Here is a 21311-nt window from a genome sequence, read left to right as displayed (position 1 = left end):
CCAAGTGAAGGACTATGTTTTATCATAGATAGATAAAACGATGGTTTTATCATAGACCATCTTGTGTTGGTATCTTGTGTTGGTTAGTCTATGCGTATATTTTTTTTACTATGGTTTTATCAATGGTTGAAGTTTCCAATTCCAAATTCCATTCCAATCTAGCTTCATTTCATTCTTTGTTCTAGTTCTTATTTCTGTACGGAGACTGAGTTTGTAGTTTGAGTTTGAAATAAGTCAAATCAACCAACAGGTTATGTTTGTGTTCGTATTCAATTTAATAATGTTCAAAAACTGGCGAATTCCCTGAATGTTACTGGTGCAAAAAATAGCTTTAAGGATAGACCTATTTTATGGTAAATTTGTTTCATAATAGACCCCCCAAAGTACTTGCTCCAATAGGCCTAGAACTCTCAGTACTCTAACCTACATTCACAGGTGAAATGGGCTTCATCTTTAAATCCTATAGTGTATCGTAAGGGAACAAGCAATTCTATTCTTATTATGGTAATTTGGTCTTATTATTTTCGGCTACTCTGATATCCGATTCATGATATCAAACCAAAACTAGCCTTAGGTTATGGTATTTTCAATTGTAGGCTAGGCTAGGCCTATTCTTTTAATTGCCAAAAGAATTAAAGTGTCAAATAAGCAGTTCAAAATTTAAACTAAAACTAAAAAATTACTTGGGTTGCAAAGTATTATATTCCATAGAAGAGTATTTGAATAACTAAGCAAATGTTAATTTAAATAGCTAAGTTGACACTATTCAGATGTACTAACATGTACTTGTCTTGTATGAATACAGATATTTTGTTTTGATTTGATTTGATATCAATCTACGGTGGGGCACATGGAAGATTTCTCAGGTGCCGTTTGACGTCGCTAACTGCCGTCTGAAGAAACAGACAATTTTATAATTTTCTATTATTAAATTATACTGTCATAACCTAACCAAACGTGCTGATAATGGAAAACTCGAATAAAGGTTTACTAATCTAAAAAATAGTTTTGTTCATAAAATAAAATTATAATTGCCTAAAATTCAATTTTCTAATTTTTTTATTATAAAATTAAACTGTAATAACCTAACCAAACAAACCAAACTTGCTGATATGAAAAAATTTTTGATAAAAAGTTAGTGCTGCGGCGGGATTCGAACCCGGAACATTCGGATTATCAGCCCGCAACGCTATCCACTGCACCACCGAGGCCGATGGTTCATAACCGTATCGTTGCGGTATTGGTGTTCCCTCAAAGTGACGTCAGCAGTTAGTGACGTCAAACGGCACCTGAGAAATCTTCCGTGTGCCGTTTCGATCAACCTATGGACAACTCTGCTGTTTATAATCTTTAAGCCTGGTTTATTGGTCGAGTAAGCTCGGCTGAAATGGCTCGGCCCAGTTACTTGGCTAAGCTTATTTAACATATTTTAGAAAAGTGGGTTTAAACCCTGGTTTACACGGGTCGAGTATTGCAGGCGAGTTGTTCGGCCCAGTTGTTGATTTGTTTAAACTCGCCCAATACTTGACTGTTCACAGGCATTCCTATTTCTGACAGGGACAGTGTAGGCAGGGGGCATAGAGAAGTACCTTAATTATTATTTTTTTTTTTAGAAATAGCCTCTGGACTGTTATTAATCATTGTTATAATCTAAGGCTCACCTTACGATCCAATAGGCCTCCAGTCTCCACTATAAATCAATTGGATCGTAAGGTAAGCCTTAGATTAGCCTAAGTTTAAAACAATAAGTAATTTTTATTACTTCTCTACGGTGTACCTAGTGTAGGGTATTCCGTTGTAGTTACCGTTACTGTAGCTTGAAAACGTGTTGTTTTAATTTTTTATTGACATGAACAATCCAGTTTTCTCTGGTAAAAGTTCATGACGGAAGGTAAAGGTAAAGGTAGGCCATAACGTGTTAAATGATGTTTGAGTTTAATGGCACGGGGAAGAGTTTAATGCTGAATTTAGAACTTAAATCACTGAATTTGATTACAGAAAATTAAAACTGAATTTAACACTTTAGGCCTACAATATACTGTACTTAAATTCAGAGGTTGCTTAGCTTTTTTGCAAATAGGCTAACTTTTAAATGGTGAGGAAATCAATTAAAATGGAAGGTGATATTCTGAAAGAGAATATAATTTGCTACAAATTACTATAATTTCTTGTAAAAATTCAATAAAGGCAGTCAAAAGTTGCCTCCAAATAAAAAAAATTTGAAAACATCGTTTTCTATGTACTTCTTATGGAAAACATGTTTAGGGAGTGAGCTTTCTAACTAACCATTAATTAATCAAATCGATCCAGTAGAACTACAGATCTTTAGTTGTACAAAGATTTTAAAAACTGAATAGCCTAGGCCTATTAAGAGTAGATTCACCCACAGCAAGACAATGCAACACAGAACACAGAATCAACTGTTCAACTGAACCATTGAGTGTCGAGTGAGTAGGCCTGCTCTGACTGAAGTCTGAACTAATCTCAATACTGACTCACTCAGCTAATATAAATTTAATTATCTGGTCGCTGCACTCACTTGACAGTAGTAAAAAGATGTTTCGCGGGCAAATTGTGTGGGGGTAGTTACTGGGCCGAGCAACTCGGTTTTCAACTAAACCACTCGAGTCGCTCCCCAACTGACCTTTTTAGCAAATTTCCCATATAGGGAATAAGCTATTACCGTAGGTCTCATAGTGAGACCTGGACCCGAGACCGATTTACTTTTTTGTTTTGAGGTCCCCAGAGGCCAAAAACACCATCCGTTCAAATTCATATATATTTATATATATATAGCAGTCATACCTGTCCTTCGTACGGGGTTGGCATATAAGTATACAATGATTATTCCAGTTATACTCAAGCTTTGCGTTTGCAATGGTGGAAGACACAGTTTGATAAAATTTGCTTCTTTAAATTTACAGTATACTATAGTATGACACATCTACAATAGTCATAATGTTCTACCACTTCACCTAAACAATAGATAAAAACAAATTTTAAAAATTTGCTAAATATCACAAATTATTCATGAAATCAAAAAATAAACATAACTGTAAACAATCGTACTTTGACAGTTCTCATATTACAGTTTTTTGCTGCTGCTTAGTTCAAATTAGCTGTTTTCATAAATGATCAAAAAAATAATAGTGCTGCACCCTGTTGGTAAATCTTATAAATTTTTAATGCTTTTGCAAATCATATAACCAACTTTTTCAGTTGAAACAGCTGACTAAATTCTACAATTCCCTTTAAATATGAATACTCATAAGGTTAACATGGGGAACTTCAGAGCCACTGGGGCGGAGCCCGAAAGGATTTTTGAGATAAGAATATGCCTATATGTTAATCGGGAATTTGAGCTATCATCATGCCAAATTTCAGCCCAATCCGTCCAGTAGTTAATGCGTGATTGAACTTCAAACAAACAGACAAACAAACAAATAAACAAACACAAACTTTCACATTTACTTAAGTTAGCCTATATATATATGTGTGTGTCCGTTAGCACGATACCTTGAACAAAAATTATCCGATTTTGATGAAATTTGGTATAAACGTGTAAACCTACATTTATTCGAACGAGTTCGCGAACCAGCATGATCGGACCATGGGAACGGGGGTTTATGGGGGGACCCATGAAGACTTAGACTCTAAAAACATAAAATTTTGGAATTTCTTTTCCAACCATTTTGTAGAGCTTAAAAAAAGAAATAATTTACCATATTGAAGCATTGTTGCATGCCTAAGAGTTACGGAGAAAATTAAAAAAAGGGCAAATTTAAAATTCCCATGTTATTCTTATGGAGAAAATGAAAACTGTTGTAGTTTACTTGTTTATGGATTATATTTTGATCAAATTTGGCAAATTTATTTATTTCATCCTATAGGCTACTATTGAGGTTTGGTCAAAAAACACTGTTTACCTTCCCCGTAGCAGCAAACCTAAGCACTCGTTAAATCTAATGCTATTTAAATTGGAAATAAATATTTCTTATTTATGGAAAAAGTTTACTAAATATGTAATCAGACAAGTTGAAACTCGCTTAGCCTGCAGGTTTGCTGCGGCGGGGGTATTTTTCTGTCTCGCCCGTTACTTGACTCGCCTGTTAAATTCGAAACAACAAGCGAGCTAGAGAGAGAGCGAGTGGCAACTCGCACACTGACTCGCCCGCCGTACTTGACCCGTGTAAACCAGGCCTAAGTTAGTTGGTACCTACCTAAAGTTAATATTTTTATGGTTACCGTACATGTACAGTTGTGTAAATTATACGTATAAGAATAAGAATAATTCATTTAGGTACGTAAAATGCCCTGTAGGCTAATTATATGTGTTACATTTCGAAGATGCTTGAAAAGGGTGTACAATATGTTAGTAGAGGAGGTTGATTAATTGGTAAAAAGAAATAGGCCTAAATAGGGAATTTGGAAAATTTTAAAATTTTTATTAGTTCCTTCTTGGTTGTAGGCTACATGTAGACCTTATGTTTTTAATTTTCTGCTTCGCTTCTTGTACACGAAGGCCTTCTTTACCCATATCATTTACAAGGTTGTCAATTGCTGTTTGTGGCATTTGTTTGTTTTTGTAAGTAGGGCTTGCGATATTTAACAAACATTCTGCATCACGATACAACTCAAAATACTTTATTGTTTCCTCTTCTGTCCACTTCATGTCAAAATATTATTTATATCAACTTAAAAATAACAAAAACATATATATAAGATTGCTTAAATGCGACTTGAGACAGTAGACATGGTAGTAGGAGAAGGGCAAGTGCTCAAAATTGGTCGAGTGGCTGTTTCCCGGCCAAAACTACTCGACGTGTCCGCCAGCTGGGTCTGGCACTCGACTCACTTGTCACTTGACTCGTTAAATTGTCTACACTGGTCAAGTTGAGTACCAACTTGCCTTTCTAAACGCCCTTTTACTTGACCAATGTAAACCAGGCTTTACCATCATATCATATAACGTGAAATTTCATAGAGTAGGCCTACTGTACTTATTTAATAAGAACCATTTTACAAACAATAGCCTACATTTTTTATAGGGTGCAGGCAGACATGTGAAATGCAAAATGGTGGTAATATAAATAATAAGATAAGAGCGGACCATTAAAAAACTACAATTTAAAAACAATAAGTTAAGAATACCGGTAATTTAATTTCTACGAGAAAATATTACTCAAGACATAACTTATGTATAGTACCAGTATATTATGTGTAGTCTTTTATACTTTATCGTATGTTTCCAATTCGTATTCTTTCATTACTTTTCAGGTTTCCCCATCATAAAAAAAAATGCAAATTGAAAATATTAATACATTGTCTTTCGGTCCTGATATCTGCTGGCCAAAGGACTTTTCAGAGCTAAAAGTAAGTAATCTATTTTGTGCAAGTACAAGTTGCTACTTATTTATTAATTTAAACTAAGCTGTTTCTTAAGTGGAGGATTCTCTTGATATTTTTAGAAATAGCACGGTAGCTCAGTAAATAGAGCTTGCCTAGCAATCATAAGGTCGCCGGTTCGACCTTGAGGAAAGTGTCATAGCTTTGGTTCGAAACTGAGCCCAGCTGTCCTTAATCATTGTGCTTTTAATAAATAGTTCTGACTAAGTTTAATGAAACAGCTGGTCTTAGTAACAAAGTTACAAAAGGGCATCTCACTTCATTCTACGCTCGTCCTTCTCTCATATTTGAGTTAAAATACGCACCTAGATGGCTTCCCCATCTCAATTGAAAAATGATGATTACCACATTAAACATTTTATCTATTTTTTTTTAAACAGGTATAGTATTATTAAAACAAAACTGTAACTAGATGTAATTGAAAAGTTTAGGAATCTATTTAAAAAAATCCCAGTAAGAAAAATCAAATCAAATTGAGTTAATATTTTCCCTGAGTTTGTAGTTTATACAGGGTGTTTCAGAATTTGTGTTGGATATTTTAGGGTATTGTTCCTGGGTAAGAAACAAATCCAAACATAATATTTAAATTGACTGGAAGTCCTTAGTTACTCACACGGCCGCCATTTTGTTTTTTTTTTTCTTATTAATTGTTTTCTAAAAAGTGGTAAGAGATACGAAATTGAAACTTTGCAAAACCATTTATGACAACTAGACAAAGCCACAAAAGAATTATGGACATTTTTAAAATTCAAAAAACAAAATGGCGGCCATTTAAAATTTTGTTTCTTAAATAACTCAAAAACCGTTGAGTTTACAAAAAATTTACAAGTAAGCCTATAACTTTTTTAACAAAATTTTAATTACAAATCGATTGACACCTTAATCTTTAAGATTGGATGAATATTAACTGAGATATGACAGTTTTAGTAATACGTGACCGCTGGAGGTTAGGTGTAGTGCATGCGGCCTAAGTCTGCCACAACAATGCAACAGTCGCCGTCCACTTTGCAAGTTATTTTTAAACGATTTTAGATTATTTCAAAGAATAATAAAATATTACATAACCCCAAAAGTATTTTTTTTATCAATTATCAATCATTAGGATGGCTTGAAAATTGCACACATTTTTACTGTCTTTAAAATTCACACTTAACACCCAAACTTTTTAAATCAGCTGTGGTGAAAGTCAACGTACTTGTTTACAAAATAATCAGCTGATTGTATTGTTGTCTGAAGATGTTATTGTTTATTCAATGGAGTCAGTTCCTCTAACTTTTTACATTCACTTTTAAAGTGTACTCGTTTGGGTGTTAAGTGTGAATTTTAAAGACAGTAAAAATGTGTGCAATTTTCAAGCCATCCTAATGATTGATAATTGATTAAAAAACACTTTTGGGGTTATGTAATATTTTATTATTCTTTGAAATTATCTAAAATTGTTTAAAAATAACTTGCAAAGTGGACGGAGACTGTTGCATTGTTGTGGCAGACTTAGGCCGCATGCCTCGGCATGCACTACACTTAACCTCCAGCGGTCACGTATTACTAAAACTGTCATATCTCAGTTAATATTCATCCAATCTTAAAGATTAAGGTGTCAATCGATTTGTAATTTAATTTTCTTAAAAAAAAGTTATTATTGTAAATTTTTTGTAAACTCAACAGTTTTTGAGTTATTTAAGAAACAAAATTTTAAATTTTAAATGGCCGCCATGTTGTTTTTTGAATTTTAAAAATGTCCATAATTTTTTTGTAGCTTTGTCTAGTCGTCATAAATGTTTTTGCAAAGTTTCAATTTTAGTTTTATAATGGCTGTTAAATTTCACTTCTTACTTTTGCCGCGGCCATTGCCTAGTGCCATCATAAAACTGTTTATGGTTTCATATTAAACATGTAAATAATCTACAGTCTTATTTTGTAAGTTAAACCCTTTTTTATAGATATTTTATCTTTCAATTGACAAAACCACTTGCATTGTTGTTTGCATTAATGTTTTATCGCTATGTAGGCCTACTTGGTTTCAAATTATGTCATTGCATTTTCTGTATCTTTGTCTTACATTGTTGGCTATTCAAGTTTCAATTTTTTTTGTTTCCCATATTTATTTATTGAGTTGTATGCTTTAAGCAATCTAAATCTTATGAACTAGAATGATGATAGTGACTTTGCTGCTATTATAACCTCATTGTTACTCAGTTTAAGCTATGTTATGATGTTTCCGTGACCGATGGAGATATTTGTCGCTATCGCAGGAGACAATGATTGCGTTTCTCTGTTACACTATAAAAGCTTTACCTAAAGTATAGGTAGGCCTATGTTTGTTTACTTTCAATAAATTTCTATTTTGAAATTTAACTCTTATCTATTATTATTTACTTTTCACTCTGGTACAACTACAGTGAATCACAAGATTAATAGAGTTTGACAAATCAGGAAAATTATTCGGTAATGACATCGACAAAGGTTACGGCAAAGTGTCCTTAAATGTACGGGAACTGTCCATGAATTTTTTATCCAGAATGTAGTAGACACCCTGAATGAAATTGAATTGTTTTGTTGCAGTTAATCGACGACTGCCTTCGCTGCGGAATCTGCTATGAATACTTCAAAACTGTAATGGTCACACCATGCGCTCATTCATGTAAGCATGATAAGGATACCTTAATTGCGATCTGGGTTGATTTAACTTACTAGTGTTGGAATCTAGGAGGTTTCCTTAATATAATTATATATTTTAACTCAAATTATTTTACCTAATTATGTTTTGAAAGTGAAGATTGCGTTGGAGTAATTATCCAATGAAACATGCCTATCTAAATTTTCTGGATGGGTCCATAGCCTGTGACGAAATAATGTCATAATATTGAAAAAAGTTATTTTTATATACATTTTGCACATGTCTACTCTAAATAAACTTCTCTAAAAAAAAATACTTCTTAGTGAGAAAATAATAGTTTTATTCTTAAGAGTGGGCAGTAGCAGTCGGCCATATTGGATTGATGCCCCATAAGAACAATGTAATCTTTTGAACCATATAGCGCCGTTATTTTTTAACATAGAACTACGTTTGATGTGTCATTGGAAAGAGAATACAATTCTACAGGGGGTTTGCTTTTTATTTTTTTGATTAAAGAAATATTAAAATAATTATAGCAAAAATACGCTTGTTTAAGTTTACAAATTTGTGGAGGATTTTCTAAAGGAATATTTGAAATTCGAAAAAGCAAACCCCCTACAAAATTTAATTATCTATCGAATAAAGTTTGTTTCAAGAAGATCCGACGTAAACTGTGCACGTGATATGGTTTAAGAAAATGCATGTTTTTGCTGCGCGTCGCGGCGGTAATTCGGCGTAGTAGTCTGGCAGTTCTCCGTGAGATAGCAGCACGCTCGCGCATTTGGCGGGAGTTCAAATCAGGTTATTATGGTTCTACATTCATCATGCGCTGCTAATTTTATAGCTTTTTTATTTAATGTGGAACAAATATCGTTACGAAATTATTGTTATGATTATTGTTGTCATAGTTATAGTTATTGAAAGAAAGGAAATGAACTGGGGACAGTAAGAAATGGTGTGGTGTTGAATACATTTTAAATTTGAATACAAGTATAAAATATGTTGTAAATTTATCAAATACTATTTCTTAGTTCTATACTGATATAAGTACAAAACCAACATGTGTACAATCAATATAAATGATATGCCAGAGCCTTCCTGTCCCAGGCAATGATTGGAAACTAGATACAGTTTAGTAGAAATATAAAATATTTTAATACAATATATACATTTAAGGCATTAAATTATATTCGTTTCATGTGATAACGGGCAAATTTCATAATTTAACTAATATTTACAGATGTATTTTTGAACGAATTAGTCTGCTGGTATAAAAAATTGTTCTGTTTATAAAATACAATTTTAAATGCCTAAAATTCAATAACATAATTTATAATTATAAAATCAAACTGTCATAACCTATCCAAACTATAAACTATAACGATAATGAAGAAATCGAATCAAAAAGTTTGTGCCTCCTGAGGTTTCGAACCGGTAACCTTTAGATCGTTTCTCCGGTGCGCTAACCACTACACCACCGACCACCACCGAGACAAGATGTTATCAGTAGGGAAGGAAATCTCCTAAACCTCTAGGTCGATCACAGCACAGATAGTTACCCCCTCCCACCTTGGCCGACGTCTCGGCCGTACACACTGTAACCACGAGACACATTGCACTCGCCCCATCCCTACACCTTATATTTCTTATTTTCGCAAGTCACGTGATAATGTTGAAAAAAACGTGCCAATTCCATCCCAGATATTATTGTGAACTGTGAGGTTATGTTCTAGGCTAGCAACCTATTTGGTCTGCTGTGTCCACAAGTCCAGTGACGTTTAGAGTTCCCTAGTAATAATTCGTAGTGCTACTTACTTACAAATGTAGAAAGTCATTTCGTGTGCTTCTTTTTATTTACGGGTGTGGTATTATAGGAAATAAAAAACGACCGTTGCGAAGAAAGGCGAAAAACAGAGGTGGTGAAAGGTTGGCTGAGTGGAGAATATTGAGAGATTTTGGTGTTGTGGGAAGTAGAAAAAGAAAACTAAGTAGTGATGTTGAGGAGCTGATTGCTGATGAGGCGATGAGCTGTGGGGAAGAGGATGGAAATTTGTTACCTCTAAGCCCAGGCGCATATTGAGCTGTGCGGCACGGTCCGGGCAGTGCAGCACAGCACAGGGCAGAATTGAGCAAAAAGTCTGTGTTGCACAGTTGACATCGCATATTGGGAAGCAGTGTCGTACAGTTCTCGTATAGGAGTGACAGTTTCTCGTATGAACATGTTGTTAAGTTAAATATTAGGATTTGAGTTTTGATTCAGATTCAGGTTCTGATCTAGATTTATTGTTTCTTCTTCACCAGAGAACAAGAAAAAATGGGCGAAAAAATTTACAAAGTTTAGTGATTTTCGTATTTTTTCCCAGATTTCATTCTTGTAATTACTCTTTATATACTTACTATGACTGGTAACGTAAAAACTGGATAAAAACGCACAATTTCTATTAATTATCCTCTAGATCCGTCACAAAACACTAGTAAACCCGGCGCAGGTGAGCAATGCGGCACAGACACTTGTGACTCGATCACAAGTGCGCGCAGTCCACGTGCGGGACTGCACTGCCCTGCCCTGCGCTGCGCCATAATATGCGCGTGTCCTAGCAAATACATGGTTTACAAAATACTGCCCTGCGCTGCACTACGCTGTGCTGCTCCGACTGCGTCTCAATATGCGCCGGGCCTGAACCTCGGGGAGATGCAATGTCAATGGACATAAACAGTGCAGCAGTAGCCGGTTCTATTACCAATGGTGGAGGATTTGTCGCCTTAGAACGGCTGCTGTCTGCAATGAATGTTCGTGCCATGAACCGGAAAACGTATGACAAACATGAAGAACTAATTTCGAAAGGTTGGGAGGAAACTTGCCATTTGGACACCAAAAGGTCTAAAAACTGTAAAAATTGATCGGGACGATGACTTTTGGGAAGTAAACATGAAAGAAAAACTTGAAACCTTTTATATGAATATGAAATGTTTACTTCCCGAAATTGTAAACTCATCTCACAATATTCATTTAGGCTAGGCCTATTCTATCAATGTTTAAAGTTAATAAGTTAACAAAGTTAAATAAAAATAAGTTAATAAGTTAAAAAAATATATACGAATTACAAAAGGTGTTTTATTGAAACAAATGAACAAAGATGCAATGAAATTTAAAAGGCTTAACGTTATAATGGAAAGGACTGACAATGGAGTGTGGGGGTTGAAATTAAAATGAAATAGAAGATAAGTTTTATAAGAAATTTTAAGTATTATAAGAAATGTTGATGTCCCAAGTAGCAGAAAAACGAGAAAAAAATTGTTTTAATATCAATTTTAAACTTATATTAAAACTGTTATTAATATGAGTATAGTTAACAACCGGCAAAATTTAAAATATTTTAAAAATTGTTTTACAACTATATTGCAACAGTTTTACAACAATTTAAAAACTGTTTTGACAACAATTTTAAAATTGACTTTGCAACAAGTTGAAAATTGTTTTCACATAGGACCAGCCATCCCATGGGCATATCCTAAACACGAAATGATAAAGATTTTGTGTGAAATGCATATATATCAGTTGAGCATTTTGATTAAATAGTTCATAAAAACAAATTTTGAGAAAAAAACTAGAATCAAAATTATCTTCCCCAGCGGATCTTGAACCCGGGACCTCCAGACTGTGAATTCCTTATCATAGCACTGAACTATCTGTGGTTGTTGATAATATACGTTTTCAATCGGTCAAAGAGGAGCGGACAGTTGCAATGGTTGCAATAAATACTTTTGATACTATGATTATGTTTAGGCCTCAAGTTGTTGAATTGATTTTCTGGGAGTTGAGGAGGATACCGGTATTTGAATGTAGATGAATTAATTAACATTGCTGATGTTATTATAATTATAAAGATTAATTCATCTTCCCCCCTTAAATTGTTCAACTACAAAAAATTTGCTCAAATAACTGAAAAAAAAATATTTGCATTATTATTATATGCTAAGCAGGTGTTCCATAACTGTATCTAGTATCACAACTATCACAATTAACGTCATCGGTAACTTATCACAAAAATCTGTAACTTATGCATTAAACAGATTGCAAATAACTTCATTTTGTGATGTTCTACAAGCCTAGTGTAAATGTTTCACAAATTGTATGTTTGTCAAGTGTTGTTTTAGTTAGGCCTATGCCATCCACCATGATTGTAAAGTTGAACAGTATTTACGTTGGTAAGTTATTTAGAAAACTTGATCTTCAACTAATGTTTCCAACATAAATAAATAATAAATAAATAAAAAGCCTTTATTTACAAGCGAGTTTCATATACATGATTTTCAAACTTACTCAAGTCAAACTAAAACTAAACTAACCTAATATATACAGAAATTTAACATGTGTTGGATCCGATTTACCATTCATTAATGTAATTACTTAACTTGTTTCATTTTTGAGTAATCTCAGAATTGATAATGTTACACCATGTACATATAACAGATCAATTTAATTAAATATTATTCACCCTGTTTTTGCTTATTTTTCATGAGCATTGTTCCACTATTTTTCTTTCGTACAACACTTTTTTACTCTTCGCATTTTTGCGCTAAACTTTCTCGTTTAGGAGCTGCATGATACAAAAAGTAGACCGGAAGTCATTTTTTCATAGGCTGTATCTCCTAAACTAGTGGGTTTATGGAATAAATATCACGAATAAAAAAGTGTTTACATTGCATGTTCTATCCGAAAACATGATAAACTATAGGGTTTTAATAAGAAATTTCAATTATTGCTTTAGAAAATTTTGTATGATCCTTGTTTCACTTCAAAACTTTTGTTTCAAAACTGATTATTTTCCCATAGCATTCTCTATGATATAAAATTGTAACAGGCTAAATAACCACCCTAGATAAACCCACTAACAACGAAGAGCAGTGAGCAAAATCGAGTGTTCTAAGTAAATAAGCGATGGAAGTGACTTTAGTGCACTACGTCACTCCGAGCAGGAGCAGGGTGGAATCGCCGTCGAGTCCACTGACGCAGTTCGTTCATCGCCAGTGCTAATGCGGCGTTGCCATACATTGCTTAGCGCCTGGCGAGGGTTCGGCAACACCGCGCCCGCGCCGTGAGTCACTTATCGATCGATACATGCCTGTGACGTCGAGGAGACTGCCACGCACGTAGTTCAACAAATGTCCGCTGCACTCCACGCGCGCTAGTGTGCCAATTTCAGCCATTTCGGGATTTTGTTTTACTGGGACCCACTCTTAAGGAAAAAATCTAATACTTTGCATCAAAGACATTTTAAGTCCATTTTAAAGTCAAGTGTTATCACCTGTAGTTCATAAAGAAAACAGAAAACTTGTAACATCCCTAACCTGTTTCTTTTTTGTAGATTGCTCGATCTGCATCCGGAAATATCTATCTTTCAAAACAGCCTGCCCTGTATGTTTCGAAGAAGTTTTTGAAACAAGCTTAAGAAATAACAGGATACTAGACAGACTTGTTGAACTATTTCTTCGCATACGGGATAAACTAATAAAACAGTTGAAAATCGCAGCAGTTCTCAACTGTAATGAAAAGCCGGTTCCAACCCTGACACCTTCACAAAGTAACACGACAAAGAAAATAGCCCTACCTACTGAAACGCCTAAGAACAGTACGGCAAAGAAGATAGGCTTACCTACTGAAACGCCAAAGAACGGTAAAAATGTATCCACACAGGCAACCTCATCCAAAGGGAAGTTAAACTTTTCTTTGATGAGCACTCCTAGTTCAAGTGTGAAGAAATCACAAATTTCAAAGCGATTAGAGGACATCCTTGGATCTCCTGCCACCAATGGGCCTACTTGTAGCCACGATGTAGACTCCACTCCTCTTCCTGGATCTGAAGACCATGATCTGAACATACCAACAGTTCCCACAATGTTCCTGAAGGAACCGACCTCGATCCAAGCCAAAACGGATGTCCCACTGGTTACTTGCCCTGTTTGTTTGGTTGGGATACCTGAGAGGAATATTAATACTCATCTTGACAATTGTTTGGCGAACGCAGACAAACCTGCAAGAAGGTAATACTGACTTGCGTTTTTATTCTGAACTAATTATATCAATAGTTAGTACTTTGCAGAAAGCAGTGAGAATAAAGTAGATTCTTAAAGTAGGAGTTACTATGAGAAACCATATACTATAGGCTACAGCTTTGGGTATTCTTAGTTGTTTCTTTTAAATATTTATCCATGCTATTGAAATTTTTAAGAGAACGATTCAAACCCTGGTTTTGTTACTATGTTTGGCGTCCTTATCGTTAGATAGCATCATAGTTGATAGCCCAGATGACAAATTACATCTAGGTTCAGTAACCCCCTTGTACCAGCAGCGACCTTCAGATTTGAAGGAGAACACTATCACCACTAGGCTACCCAGGCAATCCTTACAAAGTATTCTCTTTGCCCCAGTTGTGGAGCATTACAAAACTTATAATTTTGTAAGATATAAGCAAAGCCAACATAAATGGTACTTTCAAACAATGTAGTGAACAAGTAAAAGTTTTGTCATTAAGGCTGTCATTTAATAATTGTTTGAGAAACATTATCTGAGATCTTTGTGGCTGGCCATTACGATAGTTGTAATTGTCATCATATGGCTATAATACACTCATTACATTATTTAATGCTTTAGAACAAAGAGAATCCTGAAAAATCCAGTACTGGTAGCTTTCTGATCCGGTTTAAAACTGGACCCAGCTGTTCCTGATCATTGGGCTTTAAGCAAATGGTCCTGACTAATGAAATTGCGTATCTTAGTCAGTTAACAAAGTTACACAGATCATCTCACTCCATTCCACACCCATCATTGGCTCGTATTTGGGTTAAAATATGAATGATACAATATAACTCAAGTTGTTATCAGTTAAGTCTTTACAATTGGCGGCAATGCACACAAGATGTTTTTAAATAGTTAGTAGACACTGGTTTAGGAAATGTTTTGGGACACCAACACCATTTAACGGTAGTTAAAATTATTGCCAATGTTGTGAGGGGGGGAGGAGAATCATCAGTTGAAATCAACCAGTTCAACCCCTCAGATCAGTAGGTAAAAAAAGATACTTGTAAAATAATTAATTATAGTATTATCATAAAACAGTGTTGTTTAACATGTTACCAGACCTGTGTATTAATCATTTTGATTAATGTAGGTATATTTCCTAAGGATATATTACTGTACTCTATAATAACTACTTTTAAACAGAAAAAATTAATATTAAAATTAATTTAAAAACCTGTATCGGATTGTAAATACAAAGGAGTTATTTATTTTTTTTTTTTATTGTGTCGCAATTAAGCAAATCATTTTTGTTTGATTCTGTTTTAGTCCTGTGAAGAATGTACCTAAAAGAAAGCCGTTAGCCAAAATGGTGTGGCATATGATGGCGGAAAAAGATTTGAGAAAGAAACTTAAAGAGTATGGCCTGAACACGCAAGGTGATAAAAAATCTCTAATTGCAAGGATTCAAAGGTAAGATGAGACAAAATAATCATAAAAATACAGTATATTTAATCATATTTGGTTTTATTGCCCTAAATACTAAAATGTAGATAGGTTCCTGTATTGAAACTAGAAATTAACTATTAAAATCTTCTTGAGGAATATTGATATAATTGTTTTTGACATCCATACATAAACGCTCCCTTTTAATCTTTTACTTTACTATGTTTGATATCAAGTTTTCTATGGCAGTTAATTTATTGTTTCTACATTTGTTAGTTGTTTCTGCCACAGGTATATTGTTCTATACAATTCAGAATGTGATTCTGCAAATCCAAGATCCATCGCAGACTTGATTCGGCAAGTAGAAAGAGAAGAAAAACAACAAAATCCACAACCTCTACAGGTAACCTATTTTAAACATTAACTCTTATATTTGTGATATTCTTTGTATACACTTTTCTTGAGTGGGTATATGTGTTTTCTTATTCTGAACAATTAATATTGTTTTTTTTTAGTAAGCACTGGTGGAAATTTCATGGGGTTTAATTTGTAAAATGAATTCATTGGTATTTTTGTTGTTTTTGTAAAAGATTTATCTTAATCCCTGTTTCTCTACTATCAAACAAGATTCAAAGAGCACTACACGTAAATCATCAAGGGTTCTAAAATTATTCTCAATGGTCCAGCAAACTCCATTGGGCTATTCTAAAAAATTTAACAAAATAATTTACTCTTGTTATTTTTTCAAGTAAGCTTTTATTGAGAGCTTCTGTGTGTTAATAAACATGTATGTTCTTTGTCTTTATGTTGAGTTTTTTTTTTAATATTTACCTCAACATATTAGTTTCAGAGAGTTGTCACCAAGAAATCTGATCCCAAGGTCATTGAAGAGGAAAATAATAAGTACAGTAAGTGAACAATTCCATTCTGCTCTTAGTACTAAAATAAGAGTCGATTATGTGTTTCCCTAAAATGCAATAACATACTGCTACAAAGTTAGGTCTACCGTATGTAAAATGTAATCCTAGAAAGGAAAAAAATACTTGTAATTTATCATTTAATTTTTTTACTGTCTTGACATCTTATATCAATTGGTAGTTTTGGATTCAAGATACAAATTATTTGTTTGATTGATGTAGAACTTTTCCCCTTCCATCTTCCCTTCCCTTCTCTAATAGTCGGTACTTACAAAATAATCCTAAATAGATCATTAAGGTTACAGAGCTGAATAAATAATTAGCACGTTAGGTTGGCAGTACTTTGGTGGCTCAGTTGTTAATGTGACAGAGTTTGAATCTATGACAGCGATATCTTGTGTTCGGATCCTGATATCTGCCACCAAGTTTATCAGTTCAGTTCAACCTTGTACTGTACCGGCTCTCCTCTTGCTTGGCCCGATACGTTTCACACAGCTCAAGCCCTATATGGATGAGCAAATGTAAGGTTAAAAGAGGCCGTCAACCTCGTGAAACTACAATGTATTCTCTGTTTCTTTCATTTTATTAAATAAATACAACATTTTTCTAGGGTGTTAGTGTTTTTATTGTAATAGACACAAACAAGAATCAAAACAAAAATTGACTTTATTTGTTAATTCACAACCACTATATTTTTTTCAGGTTAAATATTGTAACTATCTAAAAATCCTATTTAGGATGAGGTTATTTTGGGTTAGTTTAGGTTAGAACCAAGATGTAACTAAAAACTTCGGTTGTACATAGTTATGTACAAACTATGTAATTGTAGTGAATTGACAAAAAAGTTCCAAAAAAGTTAATGGAGATTTTGTACTTACTTTTGTTTATTTTTGATTAAAAATCAAACTTTTTAATTATTTTCAGTTCAAGAAAACAAGGACAGTTTCAAGAAACTTATTGAAGCTATGCGACAGAGGGAAGGACGTAACATTAAACCCTTGCGACCCATAAACAGGCTCTCTAGTGATGATGAGGGTGAAGACGATCGGAAGACGAAGGATCGTGAGAAGATATCTAACAATTCAAATGGACCTTTAGAAATTTTGGTTGACTTGTGTTCAAGATCTTCATCGCCTGTACTTGATTCATGGACTACCAAAGCTGTAGAAAATGACCGAGCTGCAGAAACGGTCACTCCTGAAAATCTTGACCAGCTCTCGGATGATTCTATTTGTGATATTTTCCAACCAGACATCAACCATGATTCAAAAACTTTTAAAAAAGATAGGTCTAATAAAGATTGCGGTGTGAGCCTGTTGGATGAGGGGGATGATTTTGAGGCTGAAGCGAATGAGCTAGAATGTTATGGAGAAGAAGACACCAAGTTTCAAGAAAGTGCAAGAGTGTTAGATGAAGGTGATGATTTTTGTGATGCAGAAGATTTGTTTAACTCTTCCCCCTCCAGACCTCCAGCACCTAGTTGTATAATTAGAACCCACTCGGAGAGTGAAAGCGACAATAGTATTAGTATTCTCATAGATCAAAATTTAGGTAAGTTAAGTTTTAATTATGATAACTTAATAAAAACATAAGTTAATGATTGATGATGTGTTTTAACTATAGTTGTGGACTGGCCGTTGTAAACCAAGGATTGAGTTTGGTGTTAGCTGACTATTGTTAACAAGCCAATCAGCTGGTCTTTTATTACTGGCTTTAAAATTAGAAATCTAAATATAAATAGGCAATCATGTTTCTTGAAAACCTTTATTCTCAGCTCCTGTGCATCGCAGGGAAAATATACGCAACGCATCCTGTTAGAATAGTATATTACGTTACTAGTCCTGAAAATAATTGTTTACCGGATGAGTGTGATCATTCCCATTCGAGACGAAGTCGATTACGGGATTACCATACGGGTCCAGTACACACATTTTGGACGAGTGATGTACGATAGTTTACGCCATACTACTTAATCTGTACAGATCCTTATATATTACCACCAACTAAAGGACAAAAAATCACTAGTCATAACCTCTAAGAGAGGTGTGTTTGTTTATAACACTCATTGCCACCTAAATACAGTATAATCAGCTGATTGGTGTCCGGTAAAACTCATTGCAGTACAGTAGTACGTAATGAAACCCCATTTGATTAAGCTGGCGGCAAACAGCTGTTTTCTGGACTAAATCCATGCGTGGGAAGTTCGTCAAAATAGTGTAGTGTGGCGTAAAGATATTTTCTTGTAGATGTGCTAAATCCCTTTATAAATTAAAATTGGCTCAAAAATAAAACTAATTTAAAATTTTAAAAATTAACTAGTTATTATGGGTTGCCATGCTGGTGACGTAATTACAACGGAATATAAACAGAAAATAAAAACAAATGGAAGAAATTCCTATCACATGTTTTATTTATAGCGTGGGGTGAAAGTAAAAATAGGGAAGTCCGTACATTACATTTTTGGTCTAGTTTTCAACCACTGGACGACCTCTAGTACAAATTAAACAATGGAAAATTGTGGCTTGGTTAAAAATTACTGCAAATTTGCATGAAATTCGGAATGAAGTTTGCGGTAATCCTAAGAGAAATCACAATATCACATGTTTTTGTTGTATTCAGGAAACGGACCCTACCCTTGGTTTACCGTAACCTACCCACAACTGTAGTTATCCTCCTCGCATCTGTACAAAGCTCATCAAACTTATCATTGGTCATTGTACAGCAATAATTTAATCAAGTTAACATTTCTACTTGACATATTTTTTAATAATAGGATATTTAAAGTTTGAAATTTCTTACCAATTTCTTGTAATGTAGCTCCAGATCAGCAAAGATTCAAATATTAGCCTACCTAGTTTTTCATTTGACTTCTATGTGACTTTGTAAACATTGATTGTTTTTTACTTTCTCCCCCTATACGATAGTATTGGAGAAAGTATTTTTTTCGTCAACATTTGAGTTTTGAGTCGATATATCCATTTTGTGTCCCCCTGAACCCAAAAAGGTGGTTTTCGAAGTTATGTCTGTGTGTGTGGATGTGTACATTTGATATTAAGAAAAAAGCTGGTTTGATTAAAATTAATGTGTTATGGTCCCTATAATTCTAAACAAGTGCAACCCCCCATTGCTGTAACAATTACGGTTCAAAAGTTATTGCAACTTTTGTGATTTCCCCTATAAAACCATATTCCCACCTCATAGAAACCCATGATAAAGGTTGTTGACAAGCTTATGGGAGAAAGCATGTGTCAGATTGCTGATACCATTTATTTTCATATACATTATCTATGTTTTAATTTCCTTCCAGATACTGAGTTGTGCAATCAAGTCGAACGAACCTCTGAAAATTGTGGACTGGAGTTTACCGAGAAAGTTGAAGGGACAGAAAACCCTGACAATGATCCAGACTTTGTGGTCAACACAGAAGATCAAGAACAAGGGGACAGTGAAGAAGTGTTAATACCTCAGAGGAAACCTGGGACAAGGAATCAACGAAAAAGGAAAGAAAGTCCAGTCATAAATGAAATCCCTAGTCCAAGACGATCAAGACGGAGAGTGCACAAGTGAGCAATTAGTTAACTTGTAAACTGTAAGTTTTATCTAAACAAAACCGATCAAGAATCCATCACAAATCCACTTTCTAAGGGTATTTGGTTAACAATTACAAAAAAGCTGAGATTTCTCTTTATTAATCTTTTTTAATTGAAAAATAACTATAATCAAATTGTGATTTAAAATTTGGTAAAAGAGATGGTTCAAAACTCCTGAAAACGCAAAAAATCTCAGCATAATTAAAACAAAATTTTAAAAACATTAAAAATATATTTTGAAAACATTGTTTTATAGCTGTGCACATTCAATCTTTTGAAGGTGGGATCTTGAAATATTTTCTTCTTAAAAAATATGTTAATTATGGAAACATTTTTGGTGTTTTGAATTGGGTGGCGGATTAAAAATTAATTGAGGCCTGCAAAATATTTTTGTAAGGGCTAAAAAATTTAAAAATCTGCTAAATTAAATTAAAAAATTAATTATTGTTGTTACGCAATCATTTTTTTAATGTACCCTCTCAAATTTTTCCTTTTGTTGTGGCTTTGTTACAAAAAATTGATTGATGAATGAATTTACTTTTTGGGTTTTAATTTGGTTGAAGTTAGACTTATCAGTTCTGTTGTCAATAGAGAATAGTATTTTCTGTGACAGTATTTAAAACATATACCCTGCTTTACTTGTTGTCAGTATTTTATTATAGCTAATTTACAACATTATGAGATGGGGTTTACGGATTTTCCATCATATTGAATACAATTACAAGGTATTATTATTTTTTACTTAAAAGATAAAGTGCCTTTAAAAACCTTAAAGGCTAATCAATAAAAAATTGTATTCTTAACATTACAGGTCCTCAGAGTAAGCTTAGTGTTTACAAACGAACAAAATTATCTATATAAATATATTGTTACTCTACTTAAATAGTTTATCACCTTATATTATGTTGTAAATGTGTATTTTGTGTTTTTTATACTCATTATAAATCTGTAAATTTGTTAATGTACTGAAAATTATTTTAACTATTCTTTCCAAACATATTTTTGACATAATTGTTGCTTTACTAGTATATATTATAGTTTTTGTATTTACCTCAAAAGGAAAATGTCCTGTTGTATTTTGTAAACAGTAAAAAATTTGGTTTATACTATTTATAATTATATTTTTATTTTCAACCCAACTTTAAAACACCTCAGGTATAAAGTTAAATGAATGTGATGACATTGTTAGTAATCACACAAAGGTCAGTGAAATGTTCAAAATGACGGCTATCCAGAAAGTGACGGACATTTTGGCCTGGTGCGGCAGGCCAAACATTTTAGTAAAACCAAAACATCAGCCAATACTTCCAGCCTTT

At 33.8% G+C, this 21311-nt stretch overlaps 1 protein-coding gene across 2 annotated transcripts; it reads left to right on the top strand.

The window, feature by feature from the left end:
* The first annotated feature begins 234 nt into the window (after window positions 1-234).
* Window positions 235-20844, top strand: LOC128991080 (E3 ubiquitin-protein ligase RAD18-like). Of its 2 annotated transcripts, none has more exons than XM_054413808.1 (9): window positions 235-435; window positions 5278-5373; window positions 7969-8047; window positions 13393-14068; window positions 15372-15515; window positions 15780-15891; window positions 16333-16396; window positions 17330-17956; window positions 19713-20844. In XM_054413808.1, the coding sequence occupies exons 2-9, from the start codon at window positions 5299-5301 to the stop codon at window positions 19970-19972; spliced, it is 2037 nt and encodes a 678-aa protein (XP_054269783.1). In that variant the 5' UTR covers window positions 235-435; window positions 5278-5298; the 3' UTR covers window positions 19973-20844. The 2 variants fall into 2 exon arrangements, with proteins under 2 accessions (XP_054269783.1, XP_054269784.1); XM_054413809.1 differs by having other exon boundaries at window positions 235-504.
* Window positions 20845-21311: the final 467 nt, after the last annotated feature.

The sequence above is a fragment of the Macrosteles quadrilineatus genome, unplaced genomic scaffold (genome assembly GCF_028750875.1).
Source record: "Macrosteles quadrilineatus isolate MER2022 unplaced genomic scaffold, UCM_ALF_1.0 Scaffold_3__2_contigs__length_128488019, whole genome shotgun sequence".
Taxonomy (NCBI): Eukaryota; Metazoa; Arthropoda; class Insecta; order Hemiptera; family Cicadellidae; genus Macrosteles; species Macrosteles quadrilineatus.
The sequence above is the reverse complement of the archived record's forward strand: the minus strand, read 5'-3'. Positions and strand labels throughout refer to the sequence as shown.